Source organism: Pseudonaja textilis, chromosome 4, assembly GCF_049901715.1.
Source record: "Pseudonaja textilis isolate UNSWEBS1 chromosome 4, rPseTex1.2, whole genome shotgun sequence".
Lineage (NCBI taxonomy): Eukaryota > Metazoa > Chordata > Lepidosauria > Squamata > Elapidae > Pseudonaja > Pseudonaja textilis.
In genome coordinates this window covers 52,970,790-52,989,601 of record NC_141993.1, presented here as the reverse complement: position 1 = coordinate 52,989,601, position 18,812 = coordinate 52,970,790, and the positions used below count along the sequence as shown (strand labels likewise).

General features: G+C 36.0%; 1 protein-coding gene across 1 annotated transcript; it reads right to left on the bottom strand.

The window, feature by feature from the left end:
- Nucleotides 1-259: 259 nt before the first annotated feature.
- Nucleotides 260-17,479, bottom strand: KLHL30 (kelch like family member 30). Its single transcript, XM_026701337.2, has 8 exons — nucleotides 17,351-17,479; nucleotides 13,746-14,599; nucleotides 12,266-12,425; nucleotides 8,590-8,676; nucleotides 8,114-8,269; nucleotides 7,160-7,348; nucleotides 5,258-5,403; nucleotides 260-1,549 (listed from the first exon to the last, which is right to left on the bottom strand). Exons 2-8 carry the CDS (start codon nucleotides 14,517-14,519, stop codon nucleotides 1,310-1,312), a joined length of 1,752 nt encoding a protein of 583 aa, XP_026557122.1. The 5' UTR covers nucleotides 14,520-14,599; nucleotides 17,351-17,479; the 3' UTR covers nucleotides 260-1,309.
- Between the last annotated feature and the right edge of the window lie 1,333 nt (nucleotides 17,480-18,812).

Sequence of the window (18,812 nt, the reverse complement as noted above, 5' to 3'; positions counted from 1 at the left end):
TGTACATCGCCTGTACCTTCTTTTATGACTACAATATTCAACATACAGCAATTAGGTTCAAATATGTAAATTAGTGTTGCTCAACTTGGTGTTACACAATAGAAAATCTAGGATGATAGATTAATATTTCAGGAACTTTAAATACTGGTCACAACATAGATTATTATAGATATAAATTTCATAAAAGTTATATAATAGCTGGACCAAGAGCATATAAAATTTTAAAATTAAAAATTGTACAAAACCACAGTCACCTGAGTTTGGATTCATTTTTTATTTATATTAAAAAGAATTCTGAGATTCTTTAGAAGTTCACAATAATATAAGAAATTACAGAAAAATATTTAGATACATTATTAATGGACTATTAATATTAATGAACCATTATTAATGGACTATAGATATTAAAAACTATCTATATTATTGCCCAAGCTGGAAGAAAAGAAATAAAAATTTAAAGTTACCATTCACATTGCACAAAAATCTTACAAAATTGAATAATCAGTCTGCCTGTTGTTCTTTATCATGATAAAGATATCATTTTCCTCACAATTGTTAGTAAAGATGGCATCTAATTGTAAAAATAATCCAACTGTGGCAAAAATAAGCTTGTGATGTATATACTATACCATCACTTCTCAGAAACATGTTTATGCCTAGTAAAAAAAAAATCACAGAAACATTACAAAAATTAAGATGGTGAGTACTATCAATATCGTTTTTCTTCCATGCAATTGTTTTTTGATTCCCAAAGACTGTCTGGACAAGCCCTTGAAGTTTTCTTGACAAGGTTTTCCATTGCCGCCTTCTTATGGATAAGTAAACGTGGCTGGAGCAAGGTCACCCAGCTGGCTTTGTAACTAAGGTAGGACTAGAATTCAGTCTCCCAGTTTCTAGATGATACCTTAATCACTACACCAACATAGCTTTTAATAAATAAATATGAAATCTTAATTCTTAAATTATAATCTACAGTGTAAGATCCAGAACACCTAATCTCTCCACAGCACAGCAAAGCTGTGAGACCTCATACCAAACTTTGTGATCACAATTAGAAATTTGCATGACTCAGGTGACCCTGAAGATAAACCTCCAAGTGGCCTCAATGATTCTCTACAATAATGCAATTGACCAGCTGTCTGCAAGGAATATAAATCCTTCCATTCCCCACCATCCAGTCAGAGCTGAAGAAGCTTCTTGGATGAGAAGTGAAACTTCTTCAAAAGAAAAAAAACAAGAAAGTCCAGTTGCCTCCTGAAAAACACCTTTGGGACAACCACAACCTGGATGATGAAGAATCTCCACAGACTCATGACTGGAAAGGTTCCGTCCACTTGGAAGTATCCATGAAGATAGAAGAAGATGCATGGTAGAGCCATAAACAAGGAAGTGACCCTTCCCTTGTCCAAACATCCTTGGCACAATCATACATTTCCATCTCCACTTGATAGTCACCATCCATACCTTTCCAGTAGCCACCGGTGACAAAGAGCTTACCACCAAGTGGTACCATTCCACCATTTTCATGCAAAGTATGAAGCTGTTGCACCTGAAAAATATACATTAGTCATGTTGGAATATTTTAAGAAGATAGCTTAATTTACACCTAGAGCAGTAATAGATTAAGAAGCAGACAATCATATAGAACATATCTAGTTGAGGGGGAGACACACATTTGTGCACTGGAATGAAAACCAGACACCGTCACATGCATAAAAATGTACTCCAAATGAATATCTTTAAGCCTCACTGATACTTATCATTTGGAGGATTACTAAACTGTGAGGGTTAATTATGCAAGAGATGAAAAATTGGATTATATATCAGGGGTGAAATTCAACCACCTTGGCCCACCTTGTGAGAGGTGGCAGAGATGATTTGAATCGGTAAAAAAATTGTCCCTGGTTGCTATTACTATTATACCATGTATACCAAGCCATGCTCACAGCCATGCCCACCGAGTCAGTAGGGAAAAATTTTGAATTTCACCCATTAGGAGCTGGTACACAAAACTGGAAACAAACTGTAGGTAGTCCTCCCCTTACAACAGTAATGAAGACTGCCTATTTTTATTGAAGATTCGAGTTGTATTGTAAATGAAACACATAATTAAGAACACCCCCATCCCTGCTTTCCCAAATACATTTGTTAAATGAATACACGAATTGTTAGGTAGAATGTAGGATGGCTCAGAGATGGGGAAGACCACAGCTGACACTAGGGAGGAACGAACTACGAGACGAGCAAAAGCAGCAACATTTCTTCCCCTTAACTGTGTCATGTGGCCCAACAATGGCCCAGTAAGGGAGTAGCTTTCCCTACTAGGACTTTCTGAGCTCTGCATATCTTTGAAAGAACAGTGACTGGGGGTGGGAAGGAGAGGGTGGAACCCAATGGGGTGGAACCCAATGGGGTGGCAAAGCAGTGTCTCTGGGGATCTGGCAGGGCAGGAAGGGAGGGAAATAGGTGGGTGGGTGTGCTGCAGCATCTCTGTGGTCAGTTGAAATGCAAATGACCAAGGGACGCTGCAGGGGTCATAATTTTTGTTTTTTAAACAAATTTTATTAATTTTACAAAACAATATACAGACAAACAAAGCATAGGATATAATAACATAAGAGGTCTTTTCCTGAAAAAAACAATAAGACATCTTATTTAAAGACAGAATAATTCAAAATTATCACATTTCCATATGAACACAATTTAATATATATATTTACCTTATCTGTTCAACTTCATATCTTATCCCAACTTCTCTTTATTACTGCCTTTCCTTCTATTTATTCAAATTATATTTCTTTTACTTTAGATTGTATACATTTTCTATATCCATCTGTCTTATTTACAATTTCATTATTCTCTTCCAACATTCTTCTTACATTCTTCTAAAATTTTATTAATTCAAACGTAGACGTACAAAACACAAAACATAAATACCTAAAACTTCTTTTGGAAAGCGGCTTACCCCGGGTTACCACTTTTTATGCAGACATAAATCAAATTCATACTCACTTAATATACTGTTTCATATCTTAATTAACATTCTGTATTTTCTATATATTTTCTCTCCTCTATTCACTCTCATAATTATATTTATTTCATCTCATTTTAAATAATTATACTTGTATCTTTTGTCTGTTCTCTTCAATTATCTATTTATCTTTTCTTTCTAATACAATATTTCTCCTGTAATCACTGGTTGAAGTATGACAACTTTTTATCTTTCCCCTAAATTTGACACTTGAAATAATACATACTTTCCATACTGATTCTGCTTAAGGGGTCATAATTTTGAAAGAGGTTCCTATGTAGCTTTGTGGGCAGACATTGTTGTAACTTTGAACATTTGTTAAATGGTCAAGAGCTATCTATATTTACTTAAAGATAATATAACACTGAAAATATAGTGACTGCTTATTAACAATTGCTTTCAGTAAGTATAGCAAATTTAAAAAATATCAAAACATGCTAAAATAAACCAACCCAACAATAGTTCCTTGAAATGCCTGACAATTAAATCAGTTTTAACCTTGTGTCAGAAACATTGGATTTTTAGATTAAGGACAATGTTCTTGAAATGACTACTCCAGAGTCATGGTGTTCCCAAGAAAAAGCCCTCTCCTCAGTAAATGCATAATGAAACTCTGGAAATAATGGTATTCAGAAGACGACTTTGTCAGACCTTCAATAGATTGGTATGAAAAGAGACACTCATGAGATATTTGGATCACAATTTTAAAAATATTTTAATTATAATAATCAGATCACAAGACTTCAAAGTTAATAGTGATTGCAATTATTTCTGTAAAAATGTAAGAAGAACAGATCTGGCTGAATTTGTCAAAATGTCCATGCTCATTTTAAAAATGCAAATCATCCTACATTTATTATTTTATGTACATAATTTCTTTGATGCAGCCTTTTAAAATACTGTAAAAATCTTCTCATGTAATATTTTAAAAATAAATATTATGCTTTCTTCACTATGCTTCTTTTCTTAATGTGTTTTATTGTGTTTTTGTAGATTTGAGGGGGGGAACCATTTAGTTAGTGTTTGTAACATTAAAAGCAGAAGACCCAAATTCTCTCTCAACAAGATAATCCTTTATATATTACTGCTTGACCCTAGTTTAAAATTAATACAGATTATTTAATTCAAAACAGTAGTTAATAATAAATCAAAATATATACAGTGTATGATTAGGTGTATAAATATATGCAGTGTATGATTAGGTGTATAAACCTACTAAATAGATGAATGATGTCATGTTTTGGACCTTATATACATTTATTGATGTATAGCCCTCAAGAGCCATAAAAGTCACTCTTTATTTTTTTCTTCCTACCTATCCAACAAGAATATACGGTATGCTGCTATATTGGGCTGAATTACATAGCCTTGCTTTAACTCTTGCCTATCCATCTGAAAAACAATGAGATCATAACAAGAAATGATACTTATCCTAAAGAGTCCTTTAACAGAATCAAGTGGAAAATTGGTTTGGAAAGGAATTGTTTAATGACAAGTTGTTATAACAACATTTTTAAGGGGCACTGGCAAAAGCAGAACCAATGGGCAGCCAAAATAGACAGTGTTAACTACTTATTCATAAATTAAAAGAGATGGGGAATCTGGCAGGGTATCCTCTGCACCTGTCCTGTGCATTGGAGTCATCTGAGCAATGACGCCATGTGAACAGCTGCAGATGGATTTCAGCATGACACTGAAAACCAAACTTCCAACAACACTGCTTATATCTTTACTGAAGCCAAGTGGCCAGCAGAATAGGACCAGGTTATGTTTTTGCTTGAGATACCATCATTCAAGAAACAGATCTTGTTTTTCTGAAACACAGATACCACTTTGTACAGTATATTAAAGACCCACAAGGTCTGTTTTGCCGACCAGATAATTCTACTAAGGCAACCTGAATCTCTGTTGTAATTTGGACTGCAAGTATGGTAGATGTGAAATTCTGGAAGCCAAGTCCCAATTCATTTTGAAAGTGCAAGGCTGGGAAAGTTTTTCATTGTCTTGTGTATAACAATAATTTCTTTTTAGCTGTTAGTATATTATTATTAGTATTAGTTTTATTGAGACGATCTTAGAAAAACCAGGTAAAACAAACACATCCATTCTTTGAAATTCTGCATATGATCGGTAAAGATGTAAGTAATAATCCAAGTAATGTAGTAATAATTACATGTAAGTAATAATTATATAAAAAAATAATATAGTTACTCCCTATTTACCCACCTTCTGCCATATGTTAGCATCCGGATCGTACACATAGACTTTCTTTGTATTGTCACCAATAAGGTAAATGACTCCATGCAAAGAGGCACAGCAAGGAGCAGAGAGGTACTTGGGGAGAAAGGGAGATGCAATTATACTCCAGACATCTATTAAAAAAAATAATTTTCATGAAAATCTTCATTATCCCTGAATAAAACTCACAATTTAATATATTTTTAAAACTGTTTATTAAAATCACATGTTAATATCTGGTTATTATTTAGATGGTTTAAGCAAAAAAAATCAATAAAAGTTAAAGCATGATAAATTCAGATTATCCTATTTTTATTATTACCATCAAACTAGAAGACAACAAATAAAAGCTCCATATAGATACATAAAACATAGTTATTGAATGTTCTTGATAATGAAATAAAAATCATATTGGAAGTGAACTATCTCTTTGGCCTAAATGTTAAAACCTTTGTGGGACTATCAAAATGGATGTGAAACAATCTAAGAAAGTCATCAGTGCTGAAAAGAGCTTCCGACATAGTCTCTCATATTCATCATCATCACCATCATTTTTATTTTGGTAATAATGTCTTAGCTATCTCACATTGTATCATTTGAAAACCATTCCCACCACTTCACTAATAAACATGCTAAAAAGACAAGGCCCAGGACTGCAATGGGATCCCATTTAATATTTATCTCCAGTTTGAAGAGGATCTACTAATGAGCACTTTTTGAATACAGCTCCCAAGCTAGTTAAACCACTTAATTACTATGCTGTCCAGCCTACATTTAACTAACTTTTTAATCAGCATATTAAAATACACTGTCCAATATTTTGCTGAACAATATTTTGTAATTCTGCTAGGTAAATTTACCCAATCAAAACATGAGATTACTGTCAAAACGTGTTAGAAATTTATCCTGATTTCTGTAATTGCCATGTTGTTTTGAATGCTTTATCTAGACAGACTACTATAAGATTTGGTTTAATTTTTCCAGTATGAAGTAGAACAACAAGACTTTTCAAGGGTTGATAGAAGGAAGCATAGAGAGATAGAGGTGGGCTTTTGATGAATAACTATACAGGGAGCAGTGAATTATGGCCAGAAATAAAAGAAATCCCAAAACGTATTACTATTTTGAATATATCAGAACAAGATGAGATGGTGGACAACTGATAAAGCATTTGATAAACACCATTGTCCCTATCTAGCATTAAATGAGCAGCAATTCTGACATTTATTGTCATCTAGGCACATGTTTCATAATTGTCATCTAATGTCTTCTGGGCAAACTAACCTTGGTTCACATGGCATAATACTTATTATAACTAGCAAGTTGATGCTAGCTGAGAGATTTTAAAAAAGCCATGACAAACAAGTAACTTAAAAGTTTCTTCATAGCAAATGCTTATGGTGTGGAACTTATGTGTAAGCTAGATAGCTGGATAAAGATGACTATGAGCAACTGTTATTTAAAATAAATAAATAAATGCTATCTTCGATTTAAAAAGACTAAGTATTTCTAGTAATAAGGTGATATAGAATATGTGGCTGCAAGAAATAATACATCATACATTTTTAATGATGTTGTAATGAGAGTACCTGTCCAACTGTCCAACTGACTACAAAGATTCTGTGTATGTGTGTGTGTGTGTGTGTGTGTGTGTGTAAGAAGCATGCCCTACACACAGAAATCTTGCCCATGATTATGACCAACACATTTGTATGATACTTGGGCAACATATTATAGGAAATGATGGGTTTCCATTTGGTGTTATATGTGACAAGTTTTATAAGGCATTTAGAAACAGGTCAGAGAATATTTTTCAATGATTATTAAAAAAAACTTGCTGCAAAAGCACTGTCAGCTGCTTTGTTAGAAGTATTTTCTATTCCTTCTTACCAATAGCAGGGTTGTAACATTGGAGGGTCAATGTATTGTATTTGATAGCACAAGAACCAATGAGGTACAACTTCCCAAGACATCCGGCTACAGCAAAATTACTGACATACTTCAAAGCAGGACTGACAAAGCACCAGCTGTCATTATAAGGATCGTAGCATTCTACTTCCACAATGTCCATAGTGGTTCCTTTAAAATACATAAAAGTGGGGAGGAAAGGTTGTTCCATAAGCTTGAACAAATTCAGGCAGAGCAAGATACATGCAGGTTGTGTGAACTTGACTTACTTATTTCAACAAAGTAATATCTACACTATATATTTTTCAGTCTTATGATAAAGACTGATTCTTCTCTTCAAGTTACATGTAGCCTCATAAAAACTTATCTACCCATGGTATGTAAGAGGTCTAAAATGGTCTAAGTGCACATCATGATGTAAAATAGTTCATATTAACCAAGATTCATCCATGTTAGTGGCTAAATACATGTAAGAGCCCCAAATATTTTTCTCCACAATTTCTAAAAAATGTGCCTGAATTATAGTCATTTTCTTTCACATTTTCAGCTCTGACAATTGCAGTATCAAATATTTTTTTCCTCATCTTTGTCCTCATCCAAGTATAACCACTGTTGACAGAAGTGACCTTAGGGAGCGTTAGAATTTTCTAATTTAGCATCTAACCGAATGCTGTTGTGACTTTCTCTGGCAACCCACCACACAGCTCCAAGTTGTAAAAAAAATGTTTCTGACAATTCAACTGTTACATTTTTGTGCAGGTTGGATAATAATTCTATTTCTTTCTCTCAGGCCTCTGCTGACCTATGCCTATAGAGTAACTTTCTCCATCTGTCCTCCAGAGAAGGTAACTACAAATCCCTTAATCCTAGCCATCAGTTAGACTGGAAGGCTTCTGCATAATGAGGCTTTCTTTCATTACACATCTCATTTCCTACCACCAATGGCATAGATCTCTCCATTGAGAACAGCATTGGCATGATTTGTTCGCGGCTTCAGCATTGGAGCAATGGACTTCCAGACACCCTTCTTAAGGCAGAAGCACCAAGACTGTGTTGTAGACCAGGTGTCATTCTGTGAACCTCTGGAGCCACCTGAAAGCAGAAATAATTATCATAGTCATTGTGAAAGTAATCTGTTATTATTTTCAGAGTTGACATTTGTTCACTCCTTTTGCTTCTGAATCTTCTGCAAGCCTTCTACAATTTGCAGATTTTTAAGGTAAAATGCATCTGATAAAATCATGGGATATTATTACACTTGCCTTTTACTACCTGACTATGGGATCTATGGGATGTATTGCAATTATTTTCTCTGTTATTAATCAGGTAAGCAGAATAAGTCTTATGAGGAAACATAAAATGTTTTATAGATTTGGTAGCACCCATAAATCCAGAAAGTATGCTATACTTACCTGTAATGTAAATGTTGTTGTTTAGAGCAATCATAGAAAAGCCCCATTTATTATAATCTGGAAAATCAGGCAAAGCAATCCATGTTTCTAAAATGGAAAAACCAATGTTTAAATAGCCTCTTAAACTCTTACATTATCCTAAGAGTTTTGCCTTACATGATAAAGATGGTTCTGCATTATTTCCATTTTTAGGGTATTAGCAGTAATAATATGTTGGGCAAAAGTCCAAAATCTCTACTTTCTCTTTCCATCATTGACCCAAGAGACATATCCTATACTATATGCAACTTTTGTATTATATCGTCAAGTTAGTAACAAAGGTCTAGGGATTAAGTTTCTCCTCATCCCAATGTTTTTTCTTAACTTTAATTCCTAGTCAAATAGTTGGCTTTTTCTAATGAATGTGCTATAAGAAGTAGATGTTTACCCAGTTCAAATGATATACTCTGTGTCTTCAAGTATGCTGGTCTTGCCTGATGTTCTAATGTTCTAGTTGTTCTCTCAGGCTGGGTGTTTGGTGAGCTCAATTCATTGATCCGTCTGTTGTGGTTTATTCATTATTTGATCATAAATGGGAAGGATATATTTGGACCTCTGACACATAATATTTTGATAGTTGTTGTAATTTATTTTTTTAATTAATTTGAGTTATTTTGCTGTTATTTAGTTTTCATTCTTAATTGCCCAGAGGGCTGCAGTAGTGAAATGGAAGGCATTATACTTCGTTTAAATAAATAATTACATAAAATATATTTAGGCAAGTATTGAAAAGTCCATATCACACAGCAAATGAGTAAACTACCACAATGAATAGTATAATGGGCAGAAGGCAGAGGTTATATTCAGCAGGCTCTGACCAATTCTGGAGAACCGGTAGAGGAAATTTTGAGTAGTTTGGAGCAAATATCACCTCTGACTGGCCCCACCCCCAGCTGACTGGCTGGCTCTTCTTTTGTACCCCTGCACAGGAGAACAGAGCTGGAAAGCAGGTTAGTGGGGTGGGGAGGGAATGGGATTTTGCAGTAAACTTCCCCCAGGAGTGGAGAGGGAATGGAGATTTTACAGTATCCTTCACCTGGAGTGGGGTAGCAATGGAGATTTTACAGTATCCTTCCCCTGCCATGCCCACAAAGCCACACCCACAAAGCCATACCACACCCACCAAGCCGCCCACAGAACAGGTAGTATAAATTTTTGAATCCCACCACTGGCAGAAGGGCTGATAGATCAGAAGACAGCACCAATCTTCCCATGAACTTTAAATTTAGGTACAAAATGATAATATAGTAACAGTTTAAGAGTAAGCAAAGACAAGAAAAAAGGGTTTTCATGATGAATTTCAGGACAGGAAAATGCCACCGTGCATATATTAAAACAGAAAAACCATATAAAGTTAAAGGTAATATATAGTCATAATGAATAACAGATCTTTAACTGGCCAGTATTATGTTAACAGAGATAATGAGCAAGATTAGAAGGACAAAGGATAAAATACAAGGTAAAATAAGGTTATATAAGATTGAGGATTTTCTGCTGCATATCGACAAATGTGAACCTTAAAAATATCTGATTATGACTGTTATTTTGGATAAAATTCAGAAATCTGGCCTATGAAAAAAAGAAAGCCCAGAGAGGAACAATAGCTTGAACAAGACAAAGGGAGAGATTATTGGGGATAAATAATAAGTTTAGCCAAGGAGAAAGCAAATAATTTTTGTAAAGTTGTACATGATGAGGTAAATTGGCAATGCATGAAACATGGGGTACAGTGGAGAAAGAGCTAAAATACACCCTTGGTCTCTGGGTTTGCAGTGGTTTTGTCAGTGATATTGAGAAGAACGAGGGAAAAAGCCTTGGAAGTAAAACTATACAATTTAGTCTGAGATGAATTGTTTAACTGAATCTATCATATTTCCTACAGATATATATCTATATCTGTAGGAAATATGATATATATATATATTCTTAAGTTTTCGCGGGTACTTACATGTATGGCATTCGGCTTTGTTCGGGTATTTTCCCACGTCATAGTAGTTGTGCTTTTAAAGTTGTAGCGACGTTTCAGCAGAATCTCATCTGCCATCATCAGGCTTTTGTATAGTGTTCATCTGAACCCCCACTGGCAGTTAAAAGGAGGAAGCAGCTGCAATCTCACATTACTCTGAAAAGCACAGAGCCGGAGACAGAAGCCTGAAGATGATGAATGAGACTTCATCGAAACGTTGCCTAGATACTTGAATCTTACGCGGAGAAAACCGAACAACCAAAGATCCACATATAAATACCCGAGAACCTCAGAAAACAAATATATATATATATATATATATATATATATATATATATATATATATATATATATATATGTGTGTGTGTGTGTGTGTGTGTGTGTGTGTGTGTGTGTGTTTTCTTAAGTTTTCGCAGGTACTTACATGTATGGCATTCGGCTTTGCTCGGGGCCCTTTTGAGGGGAACATTGCTACCACTGCTAATAATAATTGTTTATATAGAAAATTTAAATTTGTGTGTATATAATAAGCATCATCATCTGACAATCCCAATCACATTGCAGTATTACATTCAGTCAGTATTTACTGACAGTTGTGAAGATAGACTCAATGCTTGGCCCCTTTGCAGAAAGGACTGGCCAAAGATTTCTCTAAAAATAAAAATTTAGCACTGATTTATTAGACCTGTTACATATATACCCAGATATGTTTGGTGATAATTATGTATGGACATTGTTTCTATGTTCACAATATTGTCAACATTGCCCTAAAATTACATCATCTTTTCCAGATTACACCAAGGATCCAGAATTTAGAAACCTAACCTCTAAATTAGTTCCTCTTCCAACTTCAGTGAACTTGTAGGCTGGTCTGACAGGTTTCACTGTCAATGTGAGCCTGGGAGGAATGCAGTTGCTTCACAATAACAAACAGCCCAAGAAAACTCAGAACATTATGTCATCTGGAAATCTATGTTGCCTGTGGCAACGTAAGTAATTCTACATTAAACCCAAAAGCATGATTGTTTCTGCCCATACTAACATATCTTGTATTGAAAGTAGGCCTGGAGAAGTGCTGTTTGATATGGCAGATTGCTTTGTAGTTATAGACTTATTTTCCCATTTCTCCTTTCATTTACTGAATGAGGCAGAAGATAAAGAAAGGCCTTATTATCAGGGAATCAACATATATAAATAATAGTTAACCAATATAATCTAGCTTTATAAATATTGAAAGGTTTTGCTGTTAATTCAAATGAAATTCCACAAAGGAAAAGAAAACAAAGATCTGTGAACAGAAAAACATGTGGAGTGCATTCAACAGAGCAATAGGCAGATCCCAATATTGTAAATTTTCTGAATGTTCCCACCCCCACTTCCTCCCTGGAAAGATATTCCAACCATAGTATAGCATAACCATGATGACATCAAAAAGCCAAAATGTATATCCTACCTTTTCAGATTTGTATCATGAACCTCTCACCCAGGGTTGCTTGATAGTGAGGTGGATAGCATATAAATAAATAAATAAATATTTTTCAATTCTACAACACTACTGTTATTGTTGCACTGCAGTACTCAATACCATGAGCTAGAGTATTCTATAAAATGTTCTGGCTTGAAATAAAGGTGTTCTGATGCTGTATATTAGGAAAGATTTCTGACACTTACTAGTGTTAGTATTATAAAAAGCAAAATTTCTGGAGAAGTGTAGTGGCTCTTCATCTTCATCATTTTCTTCCAAAGCTCTGCCTCCCACAACCACCAGCACCTCTTCTAGCTTCTGTGGAAGGGCCTTCAGTCTCTGCTGGACAAAGGGCTTATTCTCTGCCTTAGAGTAGAAAAAAAAAGTATTTCACAAAATAGAAAGCTTCTAATTTTGCACCACTCCTTGGTTGCTTTTTTCAACAATTTGTATGTTGTACATTTAAAATTGTAAGGTAGCATTTGGTAAGGCAAAACTTCCCAATTATTCCTGTAATGAATCTATATACTTTCTAGCTCAAGCAAAGCAGGAAGTTCAGCCTACCCTTAATGTGCATGAAGAGTCCATTGATTTCTTCCCATATGTCTTCCCACTTATTTTACAATTTGAACACACTTGGACCACATACTATTTTTTTCTTAAGAAAAAGGAAGAAAAAAAATAGAATTATGCATTTTAAAAATGCCTTTCTCTGATATCTCAATCAGGTAGTGTTATGGGGCACATATCTCTATGTGAGCTGTGGTGGCACAGTCCTTAGTGCAGTATTGCAGGCTACTTCTTCTGACTGCAGGTTGTCTGCGATTTGGCAGTTCAAATCCCACCAGGCTCAAGGTTGACTGAGTTGTCCATCCTTCCAAGGTGGGTAAAATGAGGACCCAGATTGTTGGGGGCAATATGCTGACTCTGTAAACCACTTAGAGAGAGCTGTAAAGCACTGTAAAGTGGTATATAAGTCTAAGTGCTATTGCTATTACAACTCAGTTACACTTGGTAAACACAGAACAATCATTCATCTACAGTTCATCATTCAGTGGGACTTTTTAAAATCTATTTTCCTTGTCCCCCAGGTTGCTTTCTATGCTTCAGAGAGATCCTAATTATGATGATGATAACCATTCTAACATTTCAAAATTTATTCTGAAGACTAATTTGATTAGCAAAACATAACGTAAGTGTAGACATGATGATGCTGATGATGATATCCATTCAATCCAGACTTTACTGTCTATTATTCAGGATATGATATCAAGAAAACAAATGGAGTGGCATTTATTGTAAGGAATTTAAACCTGTTGGCCCTATAATTAATATGTAAACTAAATAGTGCATTTTATCAGATACTACCCTCTATCTACCAGCCTAGCCACAGCCGAAGAAGCCCAGAGGTTTTTCTAGGTAGAAAGTCTTTCTTGGTTTCTGAATCCTTAATATCCCTAACCAGCCCAGGATGGACTATTAAAAAGAAATGCCACCTTTTTTCATAGAACAAAAATATAAGTCTTTGCCAGTTTAACCAAATTTTATATAAAAGCTTGGAATTTTGTAAGTTCAGATTTATATAGCAAGCAAACCAATTACTGGTCCAGAATTCCGTTGCATGCCTTCTAGCTTTCAAACTGAACTAGAACTGGGTCAAAATACATAGTATCTCCAAACACTGACCGTGCTCCGATGTCTAGCAATGATAGCCTTGCAAGCTTCTGATTCTTGAATCAGTGGTTCAGATGACAACATGTTTTGCAGATACTGATCTGGCAATGAAACCAAATGCACTAAGTCAAGAAGCTCTGGAAGGTGCACCACTCTGGCCAATTTTTCATATTTGATCCACCTGAGCACAGCTTCAACTAAGCTCTGTTCTTTTTGTACTTGCAGTAGGTTGTTTGACAGATAAATAATTAGCCTCTCTTTGGATAGTTGAAGAAACTCTTCCTGTTGAGATACAAGTTCAAAATTTTCTTGCAAAAATGACCACGCCTCAGATGAAATCTCCGAACAGCCATGTATCTCTCCAAACTCACAAATGCCCAAACAGTTGCTTGCATCCATCTGCTGTCTCAAGTACCGACTGCAAACTTTCTGGATGATGGGGAAATGGAGTTGGCTGGATGTCCTAATCAAGGCTTCCACGTTCCCCTGATTGATAGTTACTTTTCCTGTGTAAGCAAAATTAAGCAAGGACTCCATAGTGAGGGGATCTACTTCTTTGATCTCTACACGTGCTGAAAAGCTTTCCATAAAGTCACCTGAAAACATAGCATTGAAGTACTGACTACAGAGGGCCAGGATACTGCGGTGGCAAGGGAATTCATATTCCCCAACAATCAAAGTGACATCTGAGAGTTTTGGGTTGGAACGTAAAGTCTGTAATCCTTCCAGAATAGATTGAGGATGGGATGGAAGGCAAAAATCGAAGTCATCAATGTTCCTCACCATGGTAATATTCTGCAAAAGGCTCTAATTCTGTACTTGGAAATGATTTTAGATGCTCCTAATAGAAAATAATTTTCCCAGTCCTGTTCACAGGATAAAAGGAACAAAGTCAACATGAATTCCGAATCAATGGGCCTTTTTAAATAATTCCATGTTTACAGTATGCAATCCAATATTTATTTTTCTTTATTTACATCATTTCAATTCTGAAATATACAAATAAAATCTAACATGCTACACATATATCTATGTATTCCTTTAAGCTAACAAATAAATAAAATCAATTAGTGTTAATTGTGATTATCCTGATCTTACAAGTAAAATAAATCTATATGAGTGTAGAACTTTAAATATGGGTGATGCTTCTCCCATAACTGTCAGGACTCTACCATGCTGTGCACAAGATGAAATATTGAAGATGCTTTTTGATCTCAGAGATACACTGTTAGTAACCCATGGAACAGCTTCTCCATTAATTTACTTCATATATGCATACACACACACAAAAGCTGCACTATCCAAGCCCAAAATAAGCAGGCATTCAACAATAAGAACTGAAAAGAAACAAGGTATAAAAGCAGTTGTTGATTATTCTGGGTCTACTTTTGAGATTCCTGTCAGAATTGCACTAATATCAAATAAGGCCAGGAAGGATGTGGGGGAATTGAGGAAGGCAGGTGGGAGAGATGTGGATTGGGAAAGGCAATTTGGGGTGGACAAGAGGTGCCACATGGGTCATGGAAGGAACGTAGGGGCAGCATGGGTCAGAAGGATGTGTGGGGATACAGTACGGGTCAGAGAAGGTGCATGGGGGGCTTGGACTGGATCGGAAAGGATGCATGGTAGCTGAGCAAGAGGTGCTGTGTGGGTTGAGAAAGGCATGGGTGGGGAGGAAACATACATTGAGGCAGGTGCCTGGGTGAAGCTGCACATGTTGGGGAGCATGGGGGAATGTGTCATGGGCTAGGAAGGGTGCATGAGGGTTCTTTCACCCACCTTCCTTCCTTCCTTCCTTCCTTCCTTCCTTCCTTCCTTCCTTCCTCCCTCCCTCCCTCCCTCCCTCCCTCTCTCCCTTCCCTTTTCAGGAGGGAGGTAAATGGCTGGTGCTGGAAGGGGGACAGAGAGAGGGGTTGGGACACTAGTTGGGAAACTGTCATGGAATATTGAAAATGAAGATCAGGTGATGTAACAGTAGCACAGCATCACAGCTGGTGGCAGTAAAGCAGCCATAACTTTCCCTCAGGAGTTATGATTCCCAGATTCTGGACACATTCTGTAAGTAAGCTTATTTGAGGTACCTTGATTCAAAAATGGTTGCCCTATGATGCATTGTTATACTGCATTAAAGGCGATGACGAGAATTTTAGTAATATACAGATGAGTCAACAATCGGCCACTATTCTACTTCAGTTATTTCATCATATCTTCCCAGCCCCAAAGATTAGGAACCAAATATTTTAATCAAAACTCTAGTTTGATTTAAGAGGCTTTGATTTAGTTCTCTTGAGATTCTTTGCCATTTATTGCTAGGATGAAGATTTAGTAATCTACAGTGATTAAACTCAGTGCCACAATGACTCACAAAACTGAGCAAACCATGACTCTCAAATATCCTGGAGTCCTTTATCAGGTCTCTAGTAGGAGAAATGCTCACTATGACTATGCAACTCAGAATGTCTTGGCAATTGGAACTTTCTAGTAAGGGGCACCTTACTCATTCTTGCTAATTTACAGTTATTATTTGCCAAAGTGTGTTCTCAGCTCCCATACGGTGTTCAGACAGAGCCCTCTACTAACTACTCAAAAGTAGAAACTACACATTTCTATGAAGTATCTTTCAAATTCTATACATACTGGTTAAGGTATGTTAAAATTAAAGTTAAAATTTCTGCCCATATATTGATTACTTAAGCAGATAATTTCAGTGCTAAGATAGAGAATTTATGTATTTTAATTCTATGGGTTCTCCAAGGAAGCTTTCCTGTTCTTAGGCTATGTCCAACTCAAAAGGGTGCTGACATAGCAAATGCTGGTGACAGGGACCACTTTTCCATCCTGCATGAGATTATTAGATTTCTTACAGTCACCCCACTCAGAGAGACTCTGGGTGGCTTACAACAAATAAGAACAATTAAAAAATAGCCTAATAGCCCAGAGAAAAACAGTTACATATATATATCAGGAGCTCCCAACACCTTAACTCCAGGTCTGGGATTTCATATTTCCATCTCAGCCTTCTATACCAGTGATTCTTAACTTGTTTAAACCAATTGCCTCTTTTCCTAGTCTCAAATAATAATATTACCTCCACAAAACAAGTCCCAAACTGGATTCTTGACTCACAAACAAGCAATTACAAATTGCTCCATTATCCTCAGGATATATATCCAAATTATTCACTTGGGTAATTATACTCTAGTTTAACAATTAATGTTTTATACAGCCTGCAGCATAGGGAAGACATATATTTTATCCTATTTTATTTTGTTTTGCTAAACTAATCTATCATAAATTTTAAGATCATACAACTTTAAAGAATCAAAACAATCTGAATATATATATATATATAAAAGGATGTGCAAAGAAAGTTTTAGAAATTATATTGTAATTGTAAATAAATACTGTAAATAAAACAGCTTTCTTGCTAGGAATGAGAGAGAGTGAATAGTCCAAGGTCACTCAGCTGACTTTTTGCCTAAGGCACAACTAGAGTTCCTGCTCTCCCGGGTTTTAGCCTGGTACCTTAACCCCTACTTTAGCTCTCTTGTTAATAGTTAATATTACCCATCCATTTTTTTTGACAGGAATCATCACTACCAACTTTCAGAGCTTACCTTATTCACTTCTTTTACATGCAGGCAGAGTCTGTTCTGGGAGAATGTTTGGAAGAGAGCTTGCCTTGACCCTTGGCAGTGACAGTTATTAGGCTGGTTTTTTTCAGCAGTTGCAGCCTATGTATATGTATTTTTAGACTGGTTCTTACAACCGATATAGAGGAGGAAGGGCAAATGCTTTGACAGTTATTCTCTCCAGATCACCTGCTCTTAAAGCAACCCCCAAATAAGAAAGTAGGATGAGAACTTAGAGGGAAGATATGCAGATAATGGAAACAGATTTGAAGATAACTTCAATCAAGTCTGAAATTTGATTTCAATTTGATTAGGATTCATCTGTAAGATTTTAGTATCTCCTCAAACTTGATAATATTTATGGACATGTGTGTTCAATAAACATGAACTCTACACACGCACACGCACACACACGCACACACAAAGTGGGCCTGTGTTTATTCAACATGCTTTCCCATAAGAACTTTAGTTAGGGTTTACCTTTTCCAATTTTCTACATTTTCAGTAATCACCCCAGCTGGATTTACACCACATGCTAGGCTACAATGTGGCTGGTTAGTTTGCACTTCATGTGTTTTATGAATATAAGGTGACCAACTTTTTTACAATGAAAAGGAGAATACAAATAAATTGAAGAAAAAGAACAAAGCCACTTGTACACGGCTCCCTCTTGTATGTGGCTCACTCTTGTGTGCAGCGCACTCTTGCACATGGCACACTCTTGCTCACACATGGCACTCTCTCAAAACAATTCTTCTGTGTGGAGCGCATGCATCTCATAAGTGGGTCTCACCGCACTCTACTGAGTCTTGACGAATTGTCATGTCAAATACAAATATGTCATATCACACACAACAGATCGGCTCGGCATCGATCACATACGGAAATTTACAGATTAGTCTTCAAATATCAAAAAGGAGGACATGTAGGAGGACACTTTTTGAGGGAGGACAGAACTTACAAAAGGAGGACTGTCCTCCCTAAAGGAGGACTGTTGGCCACCTTAATGAATACAACTGTTGAGTTCTAAACAGTATCCATTGATCAAATCTTATGATTAGATTTGATCTTTGCATTGGCTGGTTCACTAAATCCAGGTTAGTTCCAGCTTTGAGGAAGGTCTGGCCCAGATACTGTTTTCAGGGATTTCTCTTCTTTTGGGAGACTTTATAGGGGACAGGTTTTCTGAAAGAAAACAACAATGAAAAAGGCTGGGCCTAATGTATAATTTTGTTTCCTATAATTCTCCTCCAATATTTGACCCCTCACAAGGCTGTTGTGGAGCTAAATGGAAAAAGTTACCAAAAAAAGGCAAAGGAAGATGCCAATGTCCAATAAGTATATGCAGATTGTGTTTCAGCCTTATAAACCCCAATACTGCCTCAGAGATGACTAATTAAGCAATACTTCATAAAATATATACTATCATTGATTGCTACATTGATGA

Excerpts from the sequence above, each read along its gene's own strand:
- KLHL30 (XM_026701337.2), bottom strand. The coding sequence starts at position 14,519 with ATGGTGAGGAACATTGATGACTTCGATTTTTGCCTTCCATCCCATCCT. Across the intron at positions 8,270-8,589 it reads CAACAACATTTACATTACAG|GTGGCTCCAGAGGTTCACAG; the intron begins GTAAGTATAGCA and ends TTCTGCTTTCAG. Across the intron at positions 1,550-5,257 it reads ATGCTAACATATGGCAGAAG|GTGCAACAGCTTCATACTTT; the intron begins GTGGGTAAATAG and ends TATATTTTTCAG.